The sequence below is a fragment of the Delphinapterus leucas genome, chromosome 1 (assembly GCF_059928025.1).
Source record: "Delphinapterus leucas isolate spDelLeu-1000000601 "Yukka" chromosome 1, BTC_Dleu_Yukka2, whole genome shotgun sequence".
Lineage (NCBI taxonomy): Eukaryota > Metazoa > Chordata > Mammalia > Artiodactyla > Monodontidae > Delphinapterus > Delphinapterus leucas.
Genome location: NC_143129.1, coordinates 73,238,724 through 73,266,309, shown reverse-complemented (window position 1 = coordinate 73,266,309; position 27,586 = coordinate 73,238,724). Strand labels below are relative to the sequence as shown.

Sequence of the window (27,586 nt, the reverse complement as noted above, 5' to 3'; positions counted from 1 at the left end):
AGTGTATAGATATTTATTTTGGATACTAATGCTAAGAATTTAAATTCTTGTTATTTATTATTCTAGCTCTAGTCATAAGCTAGGGAAAAATGGATTTGTTTTGTTCTTCACCTAGGTCTGGCAGAAAGTTCATGTTTTTTAATGAAGAAAGCCTTAAGTTATTCAACAGATCACTGATGAAGCAGAATAATGAACTGATTAGGATCATGGGCATTGAAATTAGACTGCCTGAGTTCAAATCCTATCTCCTCCACTTAGTAACTTTGTTGTCTTAGGCAAGTTACTTAATCTCTCTATGCCTCAGTTACTTACTTTTAAAATGTGTTTATAAGAATAATATTACCTACCTCAGTACTATGATACTTGAGTATCAGAGATTATAAGGCACTTGGGTGGCTTCCTCCCTAGCTATAAAATAAATAGGTAGAGCAATAATTCTCAGTTTCTTCTTTAGTAGATTTGGAATGTGAATCAGTATAAATATTTTAAGGATCTAGCTGAACTTGGTTCAGGTTTTCAGCTAAATCACAGCTAAGAAATGCTGCTTTTGTGTTGGAGTCATAGAATACTAGAATTCAAAGGGATCTTAGAAATCATCTTTTTCAGACTCCCACTAACCATGGCACACTCAACACATGATCAAAATCAGCATCCTAGGTGTTGGGGAGTCAAGAGTAGTTAGACAGGGGCCGTGCCTTTAAAGATGTCATGATCCAGCTGGAGGAGAGACATGTAAAAGGATGAGTACAGGATAATGTGATGCATGTCATAACATCAGTATGAACAAAGTACTAAAAGAATATAAATGAGAATATGGATTCCTTGAGGAGAAGGTTCATGTCATATTGATAGATGCTCAAAACATTTTTTTGTTGAATGACAGAATGGTAAGGGACATCCCATAGAGGAAGCTGAATCTTAAAGTGTGATGACAGTCTGCCAGGTGGAAAGTATGGGAAAGGCATGCCAAGCAGAGGGAGCAGCATGATAAAAGGCACAATTATGAAATGGCCTGACATTTTCAGAAAAAAATGAAAAATTCAGTGCATTTTTATATGTGTGGGAGTGTGTATGAGGAAATATGGCTAGCAGTATAAGTGGGGGCCAGATAATGAAGGGCCTTGTATGCTGCTATATACAGCGCTACTGTAAACCAGACATTCCTGAGTTTTTAGGGAGAGGGTAACGTAATCAGTTTTGTATCTTAGGAAGATGACTCTGAGGGTGGTATTGAGAATGGATTGGATGGAGGAGAAACTATTGGCAGAGACAGCATTAGGAGGCTGTTGGTGTATTTAAGGTAATAGATGAGAGCCTGAACTTAGACTATGGTGATGGAAAGGATGGACTATCTCAGGGTACATCTCTGAGATAGACTCTGTGGGATTTGATGACGAATACAGTGTGGAACATGAGGAAGAAAAGAGAGAAATTAAACATAATTCCAAAATTTCTATCTTGAAGGACTGAATGGTGATGCTGTAATAGGAGGTAGCCAACATAGAAAGGTGAATAGTTTTATGATGGAAGACAATGGTTTTTATTAGTAGTATGGGAAATTTGAGATAGTGACTAGATATTGGGAATTACCATGATAGATAGGTAGATAGACAAACAGAGACGTTAGTGGAATAGCTGAGATTATCCAAGGAGAAAAATAGAGGAAGAAGAGTAATAAGAATCTGAGGGAATCAGCATGAGCAGTAGATCGACTCAGGAAAAGAAACTTAGAGTGAATAGGGTCAGGGACAGAATGAGAAGAGAATGGTTTTCTGAAGCTGAGGATGAAAAGAGTGTTAAGAGGGCCTTGAGCAGTGATATCACATGCTGAGGGCTTGAGAGAGGCAGAAAGCTGAGACAGGAACATTGAATTTGGTAATTAGCCGTCAGTAGTAATCTTGGAAAGCAGATTTATTAGGGAGAGGAGCGAAATCTATATTAAAATTAGTTGAGAACTGAAATAAGTTGAATTAATCTCTTTTATTAATAAAACTTTACTATAAAGATTTTCAGACAGAGAAATTAGAGGAAAAATAGTATAATGAACCCCTTTTTTCACATGTTTGATGGGCAAACTAGGTCACTCCCATTTTATTCCTATGTAGTTGGTTTCTAAAAAATAAAATATAGATCTCGTATTGGACTTTTGTTATTGTTTGGTGTTAGCGCAATTCCCCAGAGCATTTGATACCTCATCATGGAGCCCCAGAGACCTATCTACTTTTTAATTAGTTCACTAAGGCAACTCAGTGAAAAGAAGGCATAATTCTGAGTTGACTTATTTTTGAAAGTCCACACTATATTAGACAAGTTACATAGAATATGCTGAAGAGATACCTGGAGTAAGCCTTTGAATTATTAAAAAATTATTTTACTACTTTATTCATTATTTACGCTTGACATTTTACCCATATTTTTCATATTAAAATTATTTTGTCATTTTAATTTTTGTATTTGAGGACTGGGACTTCTTTATTCATGAAGATCTATCTCTTGATTAATAAAGGAGAAAAGAGACATGCTAATCAAAACTTTGTCATCCTGACTTAGGAACTTGAAAATAATTAAATTCCTTGAATAAAGTGAATTGGATTACTGTGGAGTGAATACAGAGTCACTAACAGCTCTCAAAATGAAGCGTTTTATACTGGGACCTTCAGTACCAGAGGGGGCTTCATGGGTGTAGGCCATTTGTTAGAACTTCTCCAGCTACACTCATTTCTTCCTTTCAAAGTCTCTTTTATATAATGACTTTTTCCACTGACTTTCCTCTGTGACTTTTGCCACAGCCATTGAGGATAACAGAGCCATAGGTTTCAATTATTATCTTATATTTAAATACCAGTTTTTAAAGGTGACCATTAGTAGTTATACCCTGAAGATTCTTTTATCATTACAGAGGCTGCTACTTTTCCTTCTCCTTTTGAATGCTCTTTGGACTACCTGGAACCCCAGGGCTCTACACTTTGAGAACTGCTGCCATAATTAATTTAACCATTTTCCTATTAATGGGCATTTAAATTATTTCCATACACACACACACACACGGTATTGTTTACATACGTGGAGTCTGTATTGTGTGTGTGTGTGGAGAGAGAGAGAGTAGCAGACTGGAGTTAGAAGTCATGAATATCTGAAATTGTAATAGATTCTGCCAAATTGCCTTCCAAAAAGACTGTCACAGTTTACACTCCCACCAGCAGGTGAAAGGAAGGTCCATTTCTCTACACCTTTCCTAACATGGATATTGTAAGTGTTTTTTAATATTTACCTATCTTCTGGATCAAAAATGTTATCTTAACATTCTTGCAGCCACAGTGGCCTCCTTGCTCTTCCTCAAACACACTAATGATGTTCCTGCTTCAGTTTCTTCACATTTATTATTCCTACTGCCTGGAATGCTCTTCCTCCAGTGGCCTTCCTTCAAGTGTTAGCTCAAATGCCACCTCAATGAGACTGTCCTGGACTGCCTTCTCTAAATTGCCACCCCTGCTCCTGCCACCACACTTCCTATTCTCTTTTTTCTTTTACTTTTCTCCATAGTACCTCTTGTCTTCTAGTATACTGTGTAATTTACTTATTTATTTTCTTTATTTCCTTGCAGAGATTTTCATGTTTTTTGTTTTACAGTGCTTAGAACAGAGCCTGGCACATAGTGGTCTCTCAATAAATATTTTTGGTATGAATGAATATGTTCCCCCTACCCTCACCCCTCATTAGTAGTAAGTTATTTTTTGATAAGTCTTTAGCTAGTTGTATTTCTCTTTTAAAGGGATTACTTGTAATCTTGACCAAAAAATCTTTTCTTTTGGTATGAGTTGCTGTAAACCTACTTGCATGTATTAAATATGTATCTAGTGTTTATTGACAAGTAACCTGCTTGCCATACTCTGCATATATTTACTAATTCCTATTTTTGTACGTTTATGTACACCATTCCTAAACTGAAAGAACTTCCTTCTGTCTTTCAACTTATGTTTTAGTCTCTCCCCACTGACATTCTTGATATTGTTTTATTCAGCTGCTTCTCACCAGTTATCAATTTGTTACATTTTCTTCCACTTGTTGAAGTTGTGCTTTGTGCTGTTACTGTTTCTTATGCATATTTTGTCACAGGTATAAAGTCTTAGATCATGTTGTCTAGTTCTTTAATTTTGTCCTGTAGAGACAAGACAGTGTTCATCCCAGAGGAGATACACAGTTATGTGTGTTCATTTGCTATTTCTCAAAAGCTGTGTGCTTTTAGTTCCTCGTTTCTTATCTAGGCTATATGAGGTACTCATTATTTATTCAGTCAGACATAACAGCAAATATTTTTAGAGGACTATTGTTTGCCAGGTACTGAGCAAGGAGCCAGGAATGCAAACATGAATAAAAGTCTAGTAAGAGAAGCACATATGTAAACAACTGTAGTATGAAAAAGAATTATGTAGATGTTGTGTAAAGGTAGGGGCATATTCTTTTTTTTTAATATATATATATATTTTAAAATATTTATTTATTTATTTGGTTGCACTGGGTCTTAGTTGCAGCAGGCGGGCTCCATAATTGCGGCTCGCGGGCTCCTTCGTTGCGTTATGCATGTGGGATCTAGTTCCCTGGCCAGGGATCGAACCCAGACCCACTGCATTGGGAACGCAGAGTCTTACCCATTGCACCACCAGGGAATTCCCAATAGGGGCATATTGTTGAAGGAACATCAGTGACTCTGATGATGGTAGTCACAGAGGCTTTACGGAGTAGCAGTTGATGAACGAATAAAGAGAATGTAATTATGCTTCAGGAAATGAGGGTGGTATTGGGGACGTCTTGCTGTGAAAGCCCTCATAAGTCAACAGAGATTTGAAAAATAAGACAGGAACAAAAAATTTTTAATGAATTAATGATCTTCACTGATGGCTGAGGTGATGGGTGTATCATGGGTTGGGTCTTATTTCCATGAGCAAGTAGATTGATCCATTTTGGATGGAGGAGATAATAGTCTCAATTTATTAATAAAGGTTTGTGTTTAAAAAAATTTAGATGGACAGTACAAAAAGGAGAATTAAGAATGGGAGAAAGTTTAAATACTTGAAAATACTGAGCAACAACCTAAGGAAATGTGTCTGTCTCTGTGTGAAGGCTTTAGGAACAGAAAGCCAAGAAGTAGTGGGAATATTAGGAACTGTTCAGATTTTGAAAACATGTTAAAAGGCTTAGATTGAAGAAAAGCAACAAAGAGAAGAGCTAGAAGGAATGAAGAAATATCAAAATGTCTTAACAAGTTGGAATATCTCCAGATACCAAGAAGGAAATAGGAAAGAAACTGGCTATGAAACTCATAAAAAGCAGGAACTATTTCTTCTGGAGAAAATTTGGCACAGTGAAATATCAAAGCTCAGAGAGCAACAGTGTTTGAAAGACTGAAATCTACCCCTGAACCAAATGTTGGGAATGGAGATGTTGCATCATGTATATTATTCAGAAGCATTTCTTAATTGACCTCATTGTTTGCAGTCTTTTCACTGCAAAACCAATGATCTCCTCGGACCTGGGAATCTGCCAGAGGAGCGGGAAATCCCCAGTTGAACCTTATTAGTACCACCTGGAAGATATTTAGTGAACAACTTCCACATCCGTGGCCTTGAATATCTATAAAGCAAGCATTATGTTTTCATTGGTGCAGAAACTGCATAGGCTTTTAAATAATAGATTGTGAGTTCTAACTCAGCTTTTCTCAGGTACTACAAAACTAAGTCTGGCCAGACAAATAGACATTTTAATCAGAGATTTCGAAAGCATTTTAAATTTAGGAGCCTAAAGTCTTTCAGAAGAGATCACATTACCAAAGTAGTGTTGTTAATGTTGTTTCAGATGTTCAATGTAGAATTGAACTTTTGTGCCTTACTGGTATGGGTCCAAGTGAGAAAACATATAACACACATTTGCCAAATATAGGTATGCCTTAAGAAACATTTCCTGAAGGCACTTGGTGATGAAATGTAAATACATCTTACATCTAAAGTAAGAGAGTTTTGTCAAAGTAATGTGTAGGAAAACTGACTAGTTTGGAGAGTTTGGGGTTACTGAATAGTCATCACACAGAAAAAGAAAATAAACTAAGTAGACTTAAAAGGGTTAATTTTTCTGACCTTATTGATATTGTGTGGATGGTAAAGAAGGCATCTAGCTATTTTTGGCACAGGATTCAAAGAACTGGCCTACTCTGGGTGGTCTATAAAAACAGTAACTCTAGGCAGCAGGGAATGGCTAAACAGGACAAATGTGAATTGGTAGGAAACCCTCTTCTTACTTACTACTCATTGGGATTGATTCTATGATTATTAGTCATATTTTATAGTTGTAGAACCTGAAATTTAACCCGGATCTCTTTTTAAGAAATGACCATTGAAAACTCTGCCTTTTATAAAGCACTTTTTTTTCCTACCATTCTTCGAGAAACCTTAAGGACTTCTGTTTTTGGCAGTATGGTGGGCTAGAGGTACAGAGAAACTTTGCATTTTACTACACCGGAAAATGCTGGATTAAAAAACAAATCAAAACTCTTTGATTTCATGGCTGAACTGAGGAAAAGGAAGCACTTCTCAGAGGCCAGAATGTTAAGGTAACATAAATCCATAATGGTAAGCTAACATTGGAAGTGGTGCTTGTCCTAGAGTTATTTCCTCATCCTTTTGTCCTAGCATCTGGTAAGAGGAAAGAAAGCTCTGGATCCAAACAAGGTGAGAAGTCACAACTGAAGCCCTCCTACCCCCACCCAAGTAAAGCTGGAACTTCCAAAGAATGACATTCTTGGTTGCTAAAAGAGAAAAAAGTAGATTGCCATACCACATAGGGAGAGTGTTGGTAAGTACCTGTCTTGGTATTGGCTTTGAGTAGAGTAGAAATAAAGAAAGAATTTTCTCTTTACCACAAGCCCTAACTCATGCAGTTTGAGCCTGAATTTACACTACTTGTGTGGCCCCAAAAAAAACCAAGACAAAAATTTAGTTTAAGCGGTCCTGTGTTGGTGGTACTGCTAGTCTCCTGGCAGAATCAAATGTAAATCCTTCTCAGAGAAAGGCACTTTAAACAGACATCTAAAAAATTGCCAAAGGTAGGGTTCCAACTGAACATGAATCCACATCCTCTCACCTCCCCCCAATTATTAAACACACCAGGAAACAGGCCACCATGAATAAGAGTTAGAGGAAATAAACTACAGAATAAAACTCTGAAAGACTACAGATATTTGAATTAACAGATACTAGAGGTAAAATAAATATGTTAAATAAAAGAGGGAATTGAAGTATGACAAAAGAACAAAAGACTATAAGAATTAATCAGGACATTTTGAAAAAGAATCTGGAAATGTGATAAGTAAAAAGTTGACATTAGAAAAACAATGCACAGGTTAAAACAAAAAATTAGGCACATTTGAAGAAACAAATAGTAAATGGGAAGATGGATCTGAAGAAATTATACAGAATGTAACACAGAGAGACATAGAGATGGAAAACTTGAGAGATATTAAGAGACACTACCATAACTATGGGGTTACACTACAGTAACTTAGTAATCAAAGTAACATCACCAGTCATGAGACATACTGACATCTTGTACCTCCTGATGTGATGCACTGAAAAGGGCACAACATCACTTCTGTGACATTCTTGCCAAAATGGCGTAACCTGGGTTTTACCATGAAGAAACATCAGATAAAGCCAGATTGAGGGGGACATTAAAATATTTTTGTAATCTTCAAAAGTGTCAAGGTATTAAGGAAGAAGGAAAATAACCTCAAAGAAGATTTGAGATACAGAAATGAAGAGCCAACAACAACAAAAATAATAAATGTGAATGAAACTTTTAAAAAATTTGATGGTATAAAACATTAACAATGTCTAGTTTGTAAGGTTAAAACAAATCAAGATGGAAGTATAGTATTCCCCCCTTACCCTTGGGGGATATATCCCAAGACCACATGGATGCCTTGGAATCATGGATGGTATCAAACCCTATATATACTATGTGTTTTCTATACGTACATACCCATGATAAAGTTTAATTTATAGATTAGTCACAGTAAGAGGTTAACAACAGTAACTAGTAATAAAAAAACAATTATAACAATATACTGTAATAAAAGTTATGTGAATGTGACCTCTTTCTCTCTCAAAATAGCTTATGGTACAAATTTAATGTCTTTTCTGTCTTAACTAAGCACTTATACACTGTGGCCATAACTTCTGCAGCTTGAGATGTGATGATAAAACTAGTACGAATTTCTTTTTCCTTCTTCACAATTTCATGGATAGATTTGTTCTTACCGTAGATCTTAGCAACCTCAGCATTTGATATTTTTCCTTTCCATATTAAGTAGAGAACTTTACCTTTTCACTTAAAGGAAGAACTTTACGGCTTCTCTTTGGCATATACAGATTGCCAGCATCACTACTCTTGCACTTTGGGGCCATTATTAAGTAAAATAAGGGTTACTTGAACACAAACACTGCAATACTGATACTGCGACAGTCAACCTAGTAACTGAGATGGCTGCTAAGTGACTAAACCAGTGGGATACACTAAACAAAGGGATGATTGACGTCTTGGAAGGGTGGGACTGAGCAGGACAGTGCGAGACTTCATCATGCTACTCAGAATAGTGCACAATTTAAAATTTAAGAATTGTTTATTTCTGGAATTTTTCATTTAATATTTTTAGTATGTGGTTGATCACAGGTAAATGAAACCGTGGAAAGTGATACCACAGGTAAAGGGGGACTACTATAATTTCTGGACAGTAACATTGGATAAATTGTGAGGGGTGTGACTGAGCTTAAAGCACTCAAAGTTTCTGTTGTTTGGGGAGTAAGTAAAGATAATGACTATGTTTAGACTTGTTAAATTAATTGGCATTTTAAAGTTTTGAGGGGTAACATCTAACAAAATATAATTAGAATATATCATTTCAAAACCTATTAGAAGTAGTATTGTGGAATGAGGTGGACGGATTCAGTCAAAAAGATGGCATGAAGAGAGAAAGAAACAGCTAGATTATGAAAGCACAGAATATTGTAGTAGAAATGAATCTAGAATATTATCTGTAATCACAATAAATGGAAATGTACTGACCTGTGCATTTAGAAGGCAAAGATTGTCAGACTGGATGCGGGAGAAAAGCAAAATTCAACTTCATGCTGTTTGTAAGAGAAACACCTAAAAGCATAAAGCTACAGAAAAGTAGAAGATCAAAGGATGGAGAAGCAAACAGTAGCTAAAAGAAAGCTGGAGTTACTCTATTAATATCAGATACATATACTTTAAGGAGAAAAGTATTATTAGACCTAGTCACTACATGCTGATTTAAAAGTATAGTTTATCAGGAAGGCATAATAATTCTAAATTAGTATGCTTCTAATAATATAGCTTGGAAACGATAACTGATGGACCTACAGGTGAAAATTGGCATTCTGCTGCCAATTTCTGTGGGAAAATTTAGCATACCTCTCTCAGTAATTGATAGACCACATAGACAAGAAAATCTGCAAGGATACAGAAGGTTTGATTATTGTCATTATTAAATTTGATCTAGTGGCTGTATGTATATATACGACATCTATCAACACGTAGTTTTCCAACCATATATGAAAGTGTTAAAAATTACTCTGTACTAGGTCATAAAGGAAATATCAGCAAGTTTCAAAAACTACATATGGACTACATTCACTGTTAGTGCAATTAAGCTAGAAATCAATAACAAAAAGATGAAACTAAGAACTCCTATACTACTAAAAATTAAAAGGCACAGTTCTAAATAACCCATAGATCAAAGAAGTCATAATGAAATTTGGTTTTAAATTATGGTATTAAAATGCTATTTATCAGACCTTGTAGAAAGTACCATACTGTGTGGGAAAAGCAAATTGCAGAGAAATAGGTACAGTATGATTACATTTATAGAAAGTTCAAATCAGAAAAACTGTACATTATGAATGCATGTGCATAGATGGTATAGCTATAAAGAAAAGCAGGGGAATTGTTATTACAGATTTCAAAAGTGGCGTTGAGCTAGTTCAGCTCACCCCTAGGCTGGGCTAAGTATTTCTTGGTGTTCCCAAATTATCCTGTATACATATAATAGAATGTATCATATTTTACTAATTATTTGTTGGTGTATCTGTCTTCATCACTATAGACTCCTTTTTCCTTTTTTTTTTTTTTTAATTCTTAGTGGTGCTTACTTTATTGAGATTGCACAGTTTCCCATGGACCATTCTTTTTTTTTTTTGGCCTCACTGAGCAGCTTGTGGGATCTTAGTTCCCCAATGAGGGATCGAACCTGGGCCCTGGCAGTGAAAGTGCTGAGTCCTAACCACTGGACCGCCATGGAATTCCCTCCTTTTTTTTTTTTTGAGAATAGAAGTTCTGCCTTATTCCTTTTTTAATATATTCTCAGCATCTAGCATAGTGTATGTAGTACATGGTAGACACATGTTGCACTGAATTGCAAAGAAGGTTTTTATCATGGTGACAGAGAGGGAAGGGCATTCCAGGCAGAGGCAATATTCTGAACAAATGCTTAGAGAGGTGAAAGAAGATGGCTTTTACCCACAGTAAGAAGCAGTCACAGATGGCTAGAGCTTACCTTGCTTTTAGATTGAGCTTGACGTGTTGTAGCTACTTGATAAATATTTGTTGGATGCTGGTTGAGTGACTGAATGAATGAATGATTGAATGTTAATGAGCATAGAATGTATGGTGGGGAATGGTAAACAATTGGGCTGAAAGGGTAGGCTGTGTTCAGGTCACATAGGCCATCATGTTCACTCTAAAGGAGAACAGCATGAAGCAGTGACTGGTGCAAGGAAATGTCATCGTGAGCACCAAGTAATGTGGTGTGTGTTGTGAGTGTTGTACTGTGAAGAGGGAGATAAACGGAGAGAGTTATTATAAGGAAAGACTTCACAGAGGAGAGTAGAATTAACGATTTATAAGGAGAGAAGGAGAGAAGGACATTCCAAGGGAAGTTTATGACACATGACAGTAACCAAGGTATAATACAGAAATGGAAAAAAAGTTGTCCCCCCTCTCAAAAAAATAAAAATGGCAAAAAAAAATTTTTTTCGAGGCCTGGGTCTCTTATGACTGGTTCCATTTTCTTTTTTTTTTTTAAATTTAATTTAATTTAATTTTTTGCACAGCAGGTTCTTATTCGTTATCTGTTTTATACACATTAGTGTGTATATGTCAATCCCAATCTCCCAATTCATCACACCTCCCCCACACCACCCCCCTGCTTTCCCCCCTTGGTGTCCATACGTTTGTTCTCTACATCTGTGTCTCTATTTCTGCCTTGCAAACCAGTTCATCTGTACCATTTTTCTAGATTCCACATATCTGCGTTAATATATGATATTTATTTTTCTCTTTCTGACTCACTTCACTCTGTATGACTGGTTCCATTTTCTTTATGTTTTTCTGATTGTACATTTTCTAAGATACCTTAATTTTCATAGCTGTTCTCTTTATCTCGTTACTACTACTTTCTGCACTATAAATGTAGTTTCCTCTAGTCATTTTTCAGACACTGAACCTTCTAACAGACGTTGAAATTGGATAGGGTACAGTATAAATGGTTATTACATTTAAATTTTATGAGGTTGAGAAAGATATTTTCTTTGTTAGGGAGAGGACTTAATCTTTAGAATTTCCTCCTCTTGGGTTCGTACTTAACTCAGTGGTCAAAGTTCATACCTGATGTTCATACCAAAGGCATGGTTTTTCATTACTTCTCTATGCTGTGCTTCTGTTTGATTTTTAAGTTTTGTTGTTGTTTTAAGTTTGCACTTCATCACTGTTTTGACATTAGGTAAGTTTAACTTGCTCCCAGGCCCCAAGGATTGATGTAAATCTCAGACTTGTACAGATATCAAGGAAATACAGTGAGGTAGAGGAAATGAGCAGTGTTCACTTTAGACACTGGTAAAAATATTTCTTCGTGGAGGGAAGCTGAATTTATTTAAGAAATGAGGGGGAAATAAGGGAAGAAAAAGAGAAAATAGATTAATTTCAATAGAAATAAAAGAATTTCTGAAAGATTCTGTTATCAACATAAAATTTAACCAGCAACAAACTGTGTTAAAAATAATTCCTTCTTTATAAAACAGGGTGATTAAGAGCTAGTTGGGAAAACATCAGTCTAAATGCCACTTGCAATTTGTTGTTTATTATCAGCTTTGTTATGTTCTGAGTTTTGTTGACTGTTGAGTATAGTAGGGCTACAGTTTTTATCATAGAAGTTTGTCTGATGTTTTGCTAATTTTCCTTTTCTCCTTAACAGTTTGGATGACTTTTTGGTAAATTCTCTCATAGTGGTTTTCAACCTTTCCTGTACATAATCACTACAAAATCTTAAAAAGAGAGCTAACTGAGCCCTACCCTAAACCTATGGAATCTAGTGAGATGGGTCTAAATCATCTATTTTTATTTTTAAAATTTATTTATTCATTTATTTTAGTTTTGGCTGCACTGGGTCTTCGTTGCTGTGCGCGGGCTTTCTCTAGTTGCGGCGAGTGGGGGCTACTCTTCATTGTGGTGCGCGGGCTTCTCGTTGCGGTGGCTTTTCTTGTTGTGGAGCATGGGCTCTAGGTGCACGGGCTTCAGTAGTTGTGGCACGTGGGCTTAGTAGTTGCGGCGCACGGGCTCAGTAGTTGTGGCGCACGGGCTTAGTAGTTGCAGCGCATGGGCTTAGTTGCTCCATGGCATGTGGGATCTTCCTGGACCAGGGATCGAACCCATGTCCCCTGCATTGGCAGGCAGATTCTTAACCACTGTGCCACCAGAAAAGTCCTTAAATCATTTATTTTTAAACAAAGTATTTTTCTTTAGGTGATCCTGAGGTATGTCCAGAGTTGAAAACTACTGTGTATAGTTTTATATTTCTTTCTATACATTGACCCCTATGTTAATTGTAAGAGCACTTATCCATTAAATTAGAAGATAATATATATAAGAGAAATTTTATTAAATCTCTAGACAGACGCTTGTATAGTCATAGGTTTGTATTATATAATTGAGGAAATTTATGGACCTGTGTTTTGGACAGAACAGGAATCATAACAGAACCCTGTGAGAGGAACTTCTTCCTGGCACATAGGACTTCAGTATATAGATTCCTGTGTTACATTTTTCCCTTTCTACTATTTAAAAAGTCACTATAACCATTCTCCTTTTCTGCAAATAATAAGGCAACATCCAGAGGCGGTTTTAAATATATTAGGTGTTAAAAAAATTAACAAGTATTTGAAATTGATAATACTTTTCCCTTGTTTGTTCTGGTTGGGTGCTGTCCCCTCTCAAGAACCAGAATCTTTACAGTTTGAGACATCAGACTTGGATGAGGAAGGGCAAATTGTACTACTTAAGGACCAGCTACTCTGTGGTTTTCTTATGAGTCTATGTTATAGGGGAAAGGTAACCACAGAGAATATGGTTTTGAATTTGAGTGGCCTGGAACTGGTTAGAAATAAAATGTCTCTAATTCCAATATTCTCAAAGTTTGTCAGCTTTTCATTATTTTTATGGGAAGAATTCTAGCTTTTTATCCTGAGATGAGCCTGTCCCCAAATCTGGCTTCAATTTTTTTTCCTTATTCAATTGCTGAGCACACTTTGCTGTATGATATCACTATTGGCTGTAAGTTAAAAGTTACTGTATAACTTAAATGTCAGACTTCAAACCACCAAGTATACATGGTTTTGTTCAGCCAGGTTTTTAAATGAAATCTAATTCAAGTTTTTGGCTAAAAGTGCTTTCCAAATTTATCAAAGTGACACATAAACTGAAGAAATACATCTAAATACCAGGTGTTATTGAATCTGGGATTGCAGAGAGGTAGCAGAGCTAAGGGCAGTTCTTTTCCCAAATAGTCTAATTTACTCATGTTCTTCAAAAAAGTATCTGTGCAAAGTAATTGGTTCTCTTTTCTTCTATCCCCTGTGGATTTCATCCTTTAAAAAAATGGCTTAGAGTCTATCAGTAGTGAAGAGCTGAGTTTTGAGGGCATGGAAAATTCTGTTGATGATTTTCTTCAGTTTTGGCTTTCCTGAGTTATACATAGGGAGGCTTATGAGGAGTATCACAGTGGCTTTATCATGTATCACTTGGCTACTTCCCCCTCAGACTTGATTTGTTACAGTGAAGGGAAAAGCAGTTGAAATCAGAAACGTACATCCTTTGTTAACTTCCTTCTTTACCTTGAATAAGTCACTATGTCACTTTCAAAGATAAAAGGAGATAATGTGGTAACTTCTGCTGCTTCTGTCTTGTGTGAGGACATCAGTGAGAGACTAGGGCAGATGAGAAAACTGTCAGAGTTTAAGTTGGTTACTTTGATATTTTCTTTAGACTACAGATCTTTAACATAAAACAAGGACTAGTGGATGGTTTGTCTGAAATAGCTTTCTCAAACACTATTTTCAGTACTGAGCTGTGCAAAACGTAAATAATAGAGGAATACACAGCTTTACTTTTGTAATAAGTGAAGGTCTAGCCTAATATTAAGGTAGTATAAGATAACTTTGAAACTTTTGATTTTTCAAAATATATATGTAATTATTTATTGCTTCTAGGCAGTTTGCCTTTAATGTCTTATTTTCTACAGATTTGACCTGTTCTGTCATTTCAGTAAGCATTTGAAACATATTTTAAGGGTTGTTCTACAGATTGGTCTTTTTTCTTTTTTTTTTTTTTTTTTTGCGGTATGCGGGCCTGTCACTGTTGTGGCCTCTCCTGTTGTGGAGCACAGGCTCCAGACGCGCAGGCTCAGCGGCCATGGCTCACGGGCCCAGCCGCTCCGCGGCATGTGGGATCCTCCCGGACTGGGGCACGAACCCGTGTCCCCTGCATCGGCAGGCGGACTCTCAACCACTGCGCCACCAGGGAAGCCCTACAGATTGTTTTTAACAGAGTTATGGCTAGTATAGCATGAACTGTGTGTGCTATGCATCTAGACTTCATGGTGTCTGTGTGTTGTGAACATAAGCGAGCATTGATGTCTTATGTTGCCAGGCAGTTTGTCACAATCCATGAGCTCTGAGGAGCTAATATTGGGGAATCACAGATACTCTGTATGCCTTATATGGCTTTCTATCTCAACTCTTTTACTGGAATTCTCAATAAAACCACATTACTTGCTTTCATTTTTCCTTCTCCCCCCCCTTTTTTTGTGTGATGTGAATTTGAAAATGAGAGATAAATGGAAATAAGACCGTTGGAAAAAAGAAGATGCATAAAAAACTTAAGACAGTTTCAAAATAATCTGAGTTTGGCTGTATGTTGATACCACCTGTGCTTGGTTGGTAAAGGTAGCAGTTTTTGTGTGTTTTGTTGTGTTAAGCTTTTATTTATCAAACATTTGCTCTGCACCAAGTACTAGTCTAAGCACTTTATATAAATTAATTCCTCCTGGAACTCTAAGGTAAGTGTTATTATCTCCATTTTACAGATGAGGAAACTGAAGTCACATCTAACATTTGGCAGAGCTAGGGTTCACAGTCGGCCTTTGGAGCCCTTGCGTTAATCATTAATAGAACAACAGCGATCCATGTAGAGAAAAAGTTGGTATTTACAGATAGAGGAGTTAGGACTCTATCCAATAACTTTACCCATTTTCCTAAAGCTTAAGATTGGATGTGAAAGGAGAAAATATGTATTTTATGGGTTGACGGGATTGGTGGGAATATAATAGAAGAGATTGCACTCAAATTTACAGGCATCTTTTTGACATTGAGAATGAGTAGAGTGTGCCTTTCTCAAGTGAGAGGATACCAAAGAGTTGTTTGCACACAAACTTTTTGTATTAAACATTGACTCATTGACTTCAGCAATTTAATAACTATAGTGCATTGGTTATTTATTGCTGTGTAGCAAACCACCCCAAAACTTAAAGGCTTAAAACAATAACAGTCAGTTACTTTGCTGAAACATCTGCAGTTTGGGAAATTCAACATCTCAGTAGAAACAGTGTTTCTTTCTTTGCTCCATGGAGTGTCAAGGGGGTTGGCTCAGGGTGGAGGACCTACTTTCGAGCTGGCTCACTCATCAGGCCAGCAGGTTGGTGCTGGCCTGAGCTGGGACCTGAGCCAGGGCTATTGGCTACAGGGTCTCGGTTTTTCTTCATTTGGGCCTCTCCACAAGTTGCTTGGCCTTCCTCAGAGTATAGTGGCTGGGTTCCAAGACTGATCATCGCCTGTTAGAAGAGTGCTTGCTTTATAATTGTTCACTGAATGGATGAAAGAATCTCAGGTTGTTTTCTTGCTCTTGTTGGCTCACTTGGCAAACTGCCACTGTAAAAAGTACGTGTTTCTCCTCAGGGTCTGGTAATCCCTGGTCCTGAGAACTGCTATTTAGAGGATTAAAAAAAAAAAACAAAACATTTCAACTATTGATCTATTTCTTCCTTCAGTCAAATTTCTGTTTCTAGTAAATTACGCCGATTTACTACAAGCCTGCAAAAATCATCTGTGAACCATTCAATAAACAGAGAAAAATAGCTTTTTTAAGATTTGGAGAACTCCCTTGGGAACTCCCTGTCTTTAGCCTCAGTTGCAATGAAAATTAACATAATTTCCTGTTCCTGGATCTGGAGATGGTATAATAATGAGTTGACCACCTGCTGTTCTTGAGTTGTGGGTTAGTTTTCCTAAAATAAAGATCTGGATTTTTTCTCCTGGCATGAGGCAGAATGTTACATAAAATTCATTTATTTGTTGTTTTAAAAAAAAAAAAGAATGCCTTCTATGGGTTAAGCATTGTCCTCGAACAAAACAGGTCTCTGTACCTACAGGGACATACAGACAATAAACATAATAAGTGAAATAATAGAACAAAGGGATAAAATATAGTAGGGTAAATGGTTTTACAAGTGTGAGAGTGGTTGTTGGACTTGTAGTTTTAAATAGTGATCACTGTAAAGTAGACATTTGAACCAAGGCTTAAAGGTGATAAATAGCCATATGGATATATGGAGGAAGAGCATTCCAGACAGAGGGAACGACCAGTACAAAGGCGCTAGGGTGGAAGTGTGCTTTGCATGTTCAAGGAAAAGCAAGTGGGTCAGTGTGGTTGGACTAAAGTGTGCAAGGGGGAGAGTAGTAGGAGATGATGCCAGAGAGATACGGTGGAGGGGTTAAATTTAGTGAGGCCTTGGTCATTGTAAGGATTTGGGCTTTTACCATGATAGAAATGAAGAGCCATCTGAAGGTTTTGAGCAGAGGAGTGACATAGTAATCTGACCTAGATTTTAAAGCAGTCCTTCCAGTTGCTATGTTGAGAATAGCCTGAACCTGGCAGGCAGGAAGACAAGCTGTGCCACTAACTGCTGTGTCATCTGTGGGACACATAGCACTTTCCGATTTATAAAGCATGTTCGCATCCATCGTTTCATTTGAATCTTTGAAAAACCCTGTGAAATATTTATTTTTCCTATTTTACATGTGAGGAATTGGGGGTTCAGTGAAGTTAACCAACTTTCCCAGAGCGACTCAATTGGAGAGTCTCATAGCCACACGTTGAATCCATATCTCTTGACTCCAAATTTTGTGTTCTTTCCTGTATTCCACATTAAAACCTGAGGATTTTCATGCTCTTTCCAGCTTAAAGTGATTTCACTTTTTCATGTGCAGTTCTCAGGAAGAGGAATAGCAGCATATGGATATCTTTTGGGGATGGGAACCAGTAAGATTCTTAACTGCTGAGATGGCTTGAACTTAAAATTGACCAACTTGTACCATAAGGAAACAGGTTTGCAAAGCGAAGAATAGATTTGGAGATTTGCCATTTTTTGTTCAGCTACTTGGTATGAAAATTGGGTATCTGAAATCATATCTTAAGGATTAAGTTGGCTTCATAAATAATCTAAAACAGTTGTTGGCTTTTAGAATTTCATAAATGAAAAAGTAAAGTAACAATTCTTATAATACTTTTTCCAGACTTTTGGGGAAATTGAAATTACTTGTGTTTTATTAATCTGTGCTTTTCAGGCCCATTGACCCACAGCATGAGCAAGGTTTATTGGTGTAATGATTATTCGAAGGCATAAAACTATTGTGATTCTTGCAGGGTAGCATGTTTCTGGTCATAGAGACTTCTATTTTTAAAAATATTTATTAGTTTATTTAAAAATACTGAATAGAATCTGATTTAAGCTAATTATGAAAAGTGATTAGATTGCCATATTAATATCATGATCTATAAACAGTTAATCATTATACTAATTCTTATTGTGACTCTGAGTCATCTCCTTGTGTACTTGGAAATTTATTTTTCCCAAAATTAACAAAAAGGGACATTGAATGACATAAAACACTCATGCCGAGAATCTAAAAGTTCATATCAACAGTAATTTTCTCATACTCTTTTGTACATTTGGCCATTATAAGGACTGTCAAATTCCTTTCTTAATATTTGTGTTGTCCAAATTGTACTAAGACAGTCTTGAATTCTGGCAGTAAAATAAAACTCCTTTATGTCTTTCAGATATTAATAAAAACAAGGGAAATGTAAATTTGCAGTTATTTAGATGGTTAAAATTAGTTTCTATAGGTCATTTCATAGGTTCAAGCATATATAGTTGTTTTGAGCTGAATTGGACAGTCAGCTTCTCTGTAATTTAGCTTGAGAAATTTCATTTCACTTGAATTAATTTATTTTTTTAGAAATTTCATTTTAAGACTTTAAAAAAAATTTGCAAGGAATTGGGACCAAATGGCAACAACAACTAAAAACAAAAAAGTGAAAAACTTTAAAAGATTCTTTCTAAAATTAATATATTGCCTTTTCAAAATACTTCCTGGCCCAATGGGTAGATAATAAAATTGAGACTTATAGACTGTTTGGATCCTTATTTTTGCCTCTTCTCTGACCTACTTCCTTGTTTAAAATGCTTTGTTGACTCTGTATAATAAAAGTGTTGTGAAGATCCTTTTTGTGGAGACCATTGAATGAGATCTGAGTGAGCCCTCAGGCTAAAAAAAGGTAAAAGTTACTAAAGTAGCTATGGTTAAACATATATTGTCATTACACTGTGATAATCATTACTCCCGTGGGTAGTGGGAAAAAATAGTGATCACTTATGAGCCAAACCAATCAACATTAAAACCGATTCCTAGGAAGTGTAGCTACTAAGTGATTATAGCACAGTCCAGTTACAGATGGAATAACCTGAACTGATAGTTAAACTCAAGGCATTTGCTTGTAACAGTCACAAATTGTGAATCAAAATGCCAGTTTTCACAGTGGTAATAAAATCATGAAAAGAACAATGATTAGTAGAAGAGCTCTTTGAAAACTTCCAAGTACTAATGATTGTGAACTCTTGTAATTTACTCCATAAATCATCCATAAACCACATAAATCATTTTTTTTTAAAAAGTATTTATTTATTTATTTTTGGCTGAGTTGGGTTTTTGTTGCTGCGCGTGGGCTTTCTCTAGTTGCGGTGAGCGGGGACTGCTCTTCGTTGCGGTGCGCGGGCTTCTCACTGCAGTGGCTTCTCTTGTTGCGGATCACGGGCTCTAGGCGCGCGGGCTTCAGTAGTGGAGGCGCGTGGGCTTCAGTAGTTGTGGCTCGCGGGCTCTAGAGCACAGGCACAGTAGTTGTGGCGCATGGGCTTAGTTGCTTCGCGGCATGTGGGATCTTCTCAGACCAGGGATCAGACCCGTGTCCTCTGCATTAATAGGCAGATTCTTAACCACTGCGCCACCAGGGAAGCCCACATAAATCATTTTTGATTGTGTCCTTCCACATCCCTCTCGTCTGACTTCCCCATCCTTTTCCCCAAACTGTCCACTTCTGTTGGATTTATTGTGAACAATGTGTAACTTTTAGGGAATTGAGGTAGGAAAGATGTTATGAGAAACAAGATTAGTTTAAAACAGTGGCCCTCAAACATTGGCGTATATCAGATTGTTAGGCACCGCTCCCAGAGTTCTTGGGTGAGTAGGTCTGGAATGGGGCCGGAGAGTTTGCATTTCTAACCAGTTATCAGGTGATGCTAATGCTGCTGGTCCCGGTACCACACTCTGAGAATCACTGTGCTAGGGGAAGGTGCATTCTGATCCAGAGGAACTAACAAAGTGTGTTAATTGCTAGTTGACAGTAGGATTCAAGAAAGGAAAAGTATAGAAACTACTCCTAGAAGCCATAGCAGCCACTTTGACTTGGCAGTTAACTATGAGAGCCTTGCAAACAGCTTTAAGATCCCTAGCCAGGAAGTAGGAAAGCAGAGGAACCGTTCTAGTAATCTGCTGTTTTTCTGGCAGTGGTAACCATCAAGTAGTCTAGATGAATAGGAGACAAATGTAATACCAGTTTTTAAAAGAAAGAAGGTAGATTTTCCCCATTAGACCAGGGAATTTAATATTGTTCATAGGGAAGATTTTGATATAGAAAGGGATATGTTAACTGGGAGCCACAATTAAAACAAGAACAGAACATACCAGTTTTGTTTATTCTATTGAATAAATTGCTAGACTTAATGATAATGTGGCAGACAGGGCCATCCATAAATAATCTAGCCTTGCATTATGGTTAGTCTCCTTTCTTTTCCTTCTCTCTCTGAGATGATCCCTTTCTCACTGTGCTTGCACATGCACATGTCCACTTACATACCCTCTTCTGCTTTACTTGCAATTCCCCAAGCAAAACATACTCTCTTATGACTGTGTCCTTTTTCATATACTAGTCTATCTACATGAAATGCCTTCTCACTCACATCCTCCTTTCCACCCGTTTATTTACTGCTTGTATTTTAAGATAAATTCATGATCCTCTTGGTAAAGATCAAATGCCCTAGCTATATGCTTCTGTAACATTTGGCATTAACCGCTGTTATGCTGCTAATCCCTCTGTTATCTTTTGTCTGTATCACTCTTCCCCCTGCCATACACACACACACACACACACACACAGTATTTGATTTTTATCTTTGAGTCTTTAGCATCAAATATGATTCCTGGAACATAATAGGTATCTAGTACATGTTGAATAAATGAGTGAATCAGCCATTCTGGCTGCGAACATGGCGCTGCGAGTGGCGTGGAGCGTGTGGGCCGCGCGGTCGGCAGCCTGCGCGCCATCTCTGCGCCCAACGTGCCCTGCCCGCCGCGGCCCTGGGGACTGTGGGCGGTCGCCGGCCCCCTTCTGCTGTCGGGTCGTTAATTCACAGACAAACATGAATGGGTAACAACAGAAAACGGTGTTGGAACAGTGGGAATCAGCAATTTTGCACAGGAAGCTTTGGGAGATGTTGTTTACTGTAGTCTGCCTGAAGTTGGGACAAAATTGAACAAACGAGGAATTTGGTGCTTTGGACAGTGTGAAAGCTGCTAGTGAACTCTATTCTCCTCTATCAGGAGAAGTAACTGAAATTAATGAAGCTCTAGCAGAAAATCCAGGACTTGTCAACAAATCTTGTTATGAAGACGGTTGGCTGATCAAGATGACACTCAGTAACCCTTCAGAACTAGATGAACTAATGAGTGAAGAAGCCTATGAGAAATACATAAAATCTATTGAGGAGTGAAAATGGAACCGCTAAATAAACTAGTTTGAAACAACTTAAAAAAAAATCAGTCATTTTGGGAAATGTCAACATAATGCAGTGATGATGTTCTAATCCTGGACCCAAATCCTGGCTTTGTTAATTACTCAGAGCACTTACATTTCTGACACCAATTCCAATGTATGTTTTTCCACACCACCAAACAGTTCTCCCTAAGAGTTCTGATCACCCAGTTCCAACGTGTGGGGAGGTTTTTCCCATACCACCAAGCAATTCTCAGACACTAGCTGGGTGTCCTACAATTAAACTTAATTCTGACACAGACAGTGTGGAGATAGTGTCAAATCCCACAGGTTAAGTGCTCAGTCCTACAAGAGTTACCCTACGCCCCCTTCAGGCATCAATCGCTAATCCAAGTTGTCACCTGTGCTTCTGGCTAACGGGCTATAGATCAGAGGTGCCCATGACCTCAGGTTCAATTAATTTGCTGTAGTGGCTCACAGAAGTCAGAGAAACATTTTACTTACAAGAGTACCTGTTTATTATAAAGAGATATAACTCAGGAACAGCCAAATGGAAAAGCTGCATAGGGCAAGGTATAGGGGAATGGACAGGGAACTTCCATGCCCTCTTCAGGCTCACCACTGTCCCTGAATCTTCACCAACCCAGATGCTCCCTGAATCCGTTCCTTTTGGGTTTTAATGGAGGCTTCATGACAGAGACAGATTGATTAAGTCATTGGCCATTGGTGATTGAGCTCAATCTCTAGCTCCTTTCCCCTCCCTGCAGTTGGGGGGTGGTGGGTGGGACTGAAAGTTCCAACTCTCTATTCTTATGGTTCTCTCTATCCTTAGGTAAGCTAGGGCCTTCCAGCTCACCTCATTGACATAGCAAAAGGCACCTTTATGGGTCTTATCACTTGGGAAATTCCAAGGGTTTTAGGAGCTCTGTGCCAGGAAAAATGTTGTGACCAAATATATATTTCTTTTTATAAATCACCATATCACAGCATGACTTGGGCAAACTGTTTAAACTCTTTGAGCCTCAACTTTCTTTGAGTTTTCATTCCTCAGTACATAGTAGGTGCTCAAAAAATGGTTGCTGCTGTCATACTGTATTTGCATCTTAGAAGAATGTTTAACAGTCTTGTAATATCTCTGTGGTCAAGACAGGGAATTTTGGTCTAGGATATATTACAATTAATTCGTAAGTGGTTTAACTTATGTATTTACAAACTTGGAAGGCACTCCCTAGGAGCACGCTGCAGGGCTCAATTTCTTGGCTCTGTTCTTTTCGATATCTTAATAACAACTCAGTTGAGGATGTTGATGGTATGTTGTTCCTTGCTTAGAAGGAGAATTTCTTTTGCTAATTCGGATTCTAAAAGTTCTTGAATGATATTTTAAGAGGAATTTGATGTAAATTATTCAGCTGGATCAAAAAGCTCAGTTATATAACTTCAGAATTGGAAGTGAGAGAGGAGAGGGAAGGAAGGGAAGGTAATAGTCCAAAATCAGTTTGTGAGAACAGTTGGAGTTTTAATTATACCAGCCTCAATATAGAGTATGATGTAACTGCTAAAAAAGCCTACCTGATATTAAGTATATGGGTGGAAGAATAATATTTAGAACATGGGAAGGACTTATCCCGTTCCATCCTATAATGGTCATACTACCTCAGAAGTGTTGTGGCCAGTTCTGGGCCCATCTCTGAGAAACATATTGAGAGGGGAGTGACCAAACATGCTGAAGGGACCTAAGACTGTACTATAAAGAGGAACATATGGAAGAAACTAAAGCTTTGAAAAAGAAAGCCTGGAGTGAGGGGCGGGGCATGTTAGGTGTCTTTGGACATTGGAAGAAGGCTTGCTTAGACTTGTTCTGAATAGCCACAGAGTCCAGAACTAGTACCAAGACTGGTGGTACTAGTTAAAGCATTTCTAGTTTAAAAAAAAAAAAAAAAAGAGGACCCTATTGAAGTGAATCCCAGGGAGGGACAACCCAGAATTTGCTCCCCTCCCAAACACCGTTCCTTCCCAGGAGCTTTAGCTCAACACTGTCCAATGGAAATAAAATGTGGGTGGGCCGCATACGCAATTCTTAAATAGTTAGGGTGATAGAGCTTTTCCTAGGGATTGGCGGGGTTGAGGGAGTACTTCCACCAAACAGGAATGTTACTATGTGGATATTTCACTAATGCAATGGAGGGGTGGGCCAGTAGGGGGTGAATTAATTGAGATGCTGTAAACTGGCGGGAAAGTTCTTAACTTTGATTTTGTTTACTGCATACTTTCCTAAGTAAAAATTTTAGCATTACACTTGAAAGGATTAAAAAGTAAACACTTTTCAAAAACATAAGTTTCAAAAAGAAAAAATATATTCTGCAGTTGTCATCACATTCTTCATTTGGCTTCCTGACAAAATTGTTTTGTTTACTGCTTATCTCATGTTTTCTAAAATACTCACCAAACTAAGTTTTCCTGAGTATACTTGGACATTCCATTAGGCCTTTTACCTCGTTTGCAGAAGGGTTTTTATACTGTTTGTGACCACTCAGGTAAATACTCTGTCTGAAAAATACAATTGTAACAAAAGGTAGCCTCAATTGTAGCAAAATTAAATTTTGTACAATGATCATAATTTGGTGGTATACTTTTGAAGAGTTTGTACTATGCCAGAGTGCCACAGCATACCTGTGAGAACCACTGGAAGGCAGTGATTCTGGAGGTAAAGAATTGAGGAGAGTAGGGAACATAATAAGATATCAGAAAAAGAGTCTAGAGGGGTGTACCTGCTCTTTGCTTCCACCTAACATCCCTTTCCCCAAATTTGGAGGCAAATTACTAAACCCCAAAGAACTCCTTTTCTCTTAGAATCACAGGACCCTTAACTGTGACGTTCTTGTCAGCCTTATTTTCCTCCTCTACTTCATCCCTCTAAATAGAAACTGGTACCCCTTCTTTTGTGCTTCTCCAGGGAAATTCCCTTTGTGTTGAATTCCAAGAAGATTGTGACTAGTGTAAGTTATATGTGTGGCATTGTAAAATTAAACACACACACAAGATATCTTATTGATGAGCCAAATTTCTAAGTCCTTGATTAATGAGCTAAAAGTGTTGGGACTTCCCTGGTGGCACAGTGGTTAGGAATCCGCCTGCCAATGCAGGGGACTCGGGTTCGTGCCCTGGTCCGGGAAGATTCCCACATGCCGCGGAGCAACTAAGCCCGTGCGCCACAACTACTGAGCCTGCGCTCTGGAGCCCGCAAGCCGCCACTAGTGAGCCTACGTGCCATAACTACTGAAGCCTGTGCGCCTAGAGCCCATGTTCCGCAACAAGAGAAGCCACGGCAATGAGAAGCCCGCGCACCTTAACGAAGAGTAGCCCCCGCTCACCGCAACTAGAGAAAGCCCACGCACAGCAGCGAAGACCCAACACAGCCATAAATAAATGAATGAATGAATGAATAAAAGTGTTAAATAACTATTGCAGTATTTGATTGATATTGATATACATATGTTTGACCCAAATACATGAAGAAGGAATTAGGGAGAGTGGGGAGAAAGAAGTAAGTAGGAAACTTTCATAGGCATTTAAAGAAATTTCTGTTAGCTTTATTTGATAGCCTGCCTTCTGGGATTGTGAAAATCTAAAGAATTTGGCTGTTGATAAAGAGAAAAATTCCCATTTCATTCGAAGTATTTCCTCATTGAAAATAATCAGTTTGCAGCATCTAAGACTTCTTATTCCAGTTATTATCTGAGTTTAGAATTTGTTTATATGTACCTATTTCTACTTTTTATATACCTGTTTCTACTTTATATATATATATATATATATATATATATATATATATATACACACACACATAACATAATTATAGTTTTTAAAGCATATAGAATACTGACTTTGTCTAAACAGGTTATAAATAAGGTACTTCTATACTTATAAAAATTATTTTCAAAATTATTTTTCATATATGTACAGGATGACAAGCTAGGGATTTGACCATATCAGTAAGCTGTTTTGACTTGCTTCTATGCCTAGTGTTCTTGCTGTGTGTATAGAGCTACAAAAGAACTTTGATTTGCTTCAGAGCTACACGTAGGATGCATATGTATGACATTTTTATTTCAATTATTTCTTAACATTTAAAAATTTTCAGTGTGTTGGAACGAGATTCCAGGAGAATGAATCCTGGTGTGAACCCTACAAATCAAAGGAGGCATCTTCTAGGATTTTCTGCTAAAGAGGAGCAAGACACATCAGATGGTATCGTCCAGAAAAACAGCTACAGGTTAGATTTACATCTAAATTGTTTATACACAATTTTAATTAGTAGAACAAACGAGTTACAAGGACATTCATTAAATTTACTCTTAAGATCAGTTCTAAGAATAAATATACTTTTTAAAAGCTGTCCCAGTTTCAGAATTCTTATAGAGATGTGACCTTAAAAATCTGTTTGTGTGCACTAATATACAAATTGAAACGCATATAATACATACATATTATATTGTATATAATGTCTTTAATATAGTTATTTTATCTGCCTATCATATGTTTATACATATAATGTATTTAATATTTGTTACTATATCATCTGTGATAAATATGATTTGGTGGAATGATATGGTTGAACCTGTTTGTAATCATTAGATAAAATCATTTATACTTGTTTATTGTGATTTTTGTTGAATCTCTTTCCCTTGTTATAATTTAATTCTGTCTTGGTAAATTTCCATATAGCTTCTCAATAGTAAAAGATTTAACTCTATGAAAATACAATTTCTATGTTATGTCAACTAGAAGAAGGTTATAGTGGACCTTTTCAGACCTGTATACTTCTTGATAAACATTTCCCTGTGTTATTTGTAATTGTTATTAGAGCCAAATGGAGCTAGGTCCTTGACTAACAAGGCAAAGGGAGGTCATAGTGTGGCAACTGTGGCACAGAATAATGCTTGAAAATCATTAAAGATTTGTTTACTCTTAACTAAGGTTTTACAGGCCAAAGGCCATAGGGGAATCATTCTCCTGATTTTTACTTTGTTACACCCATACCATTTAATGAGATTATTACCATAGTCCTTCAGGCTTGTCTTCATTTAGTCTTCCTGGAAAAAATGCTAGTATTCATTTTTTTTTTTAGGAAGCTGCAGTGTGCAAAGTACTATGCTAAATGTGGCAGAGGATCCAAAGAATTGTATGGTAGTGACTGTAATGCCACATAGAATGTGATAGATGCCATGATGTTGGAAAACCTAACATTTCCTGCCTTTTTTTTTTTACGTGCCCAAATTAGCCATGCTTCTGAAATACTGATTGTAGTGATCATATAAGAGTGTCCCTGAATATTGCTAGAGTTTAATAGAATTTTTAATTTACCAAATAATTTTTCCAAGTTTGCCCTACACGTCCCGTAATTTTGAGTTCTGTTGTTGTCTACGTGAGATCCAGCAAAGGTTACATTTTTAATAGCCAGTTTTTGGATGTGTGAGAGTTGAGACTGTGCCACTTAGGTTGTATAGCTTGTTACTAAAAATGGAATGAGATTAGACACGTAATTAGAAATTACGGTTCAGGTAAGCTTGACAAGAATATTACTTATTTTGCACTAAGTACAATAAATAGAAGCCTTCACTTATTATATGTCCATGTTAGAGTAAGGTAAGATGGTGGTTCCCGGAAAGCACAGCACACTGATTGTACTCGTTCAAACTAGAGGTCTGGATGGCTTTTAGGCTGTAATTTATCAGCTCTCAAAGTAGTGCATGAAATGCAAGCCATCTCTCTGTCCCTGACCCCAGAGTCACCACTGCCTGTGCATAATCTGGGTTACTGGTCTTAGTAAAAAATGGATGTGATTATCGATTCTTGTAAAGGTTACGTGTAAGTCTCTTGAAATATCTAAGGTTATTATTGAGGCACTTGGGAGATTTAGGTGTTGGTCCATTATTTGATGTTCTTTCTTTTATTATTGTAAATACTGAATAACAGATACGAAAAACATGTTTGTGAAACATTTGAAAGCACCGAGTAT

At 37.3% G+C, this 27,586-nt stretch overlaps 1 protein-coding gene and 1 pseudogene across 2 annotated transcripts in view; both read left to right on the top strand.

Annotated features, from left to right (window-relative positions):
- The window catches only part of ATF6 (activating transcription factor 6), a 221,298-nt gene that overhangs the window by 45,856 nt on the left and 147,856 nt on the right, over nt 1–27,586 (top strand). For both annotated transcript variants that reach the window (XM_022565564.3, XM_089912087.1), the window contains exon 10: nt 25,709–25,840. In XM_022565564.3, the coding sequence (XP_022421272.2) occupies nt 25,709–25,840 (132 nt within the window). The remainder of the gene's footprint in view (nt 1–25,708; nt 25,841–27,586) is intronic.
- On the top strand, nt 4–25,702 carry LOC149750534 (glycine cleavage system H protein, mitochondrial pseudogene; annotated as a pseudogene).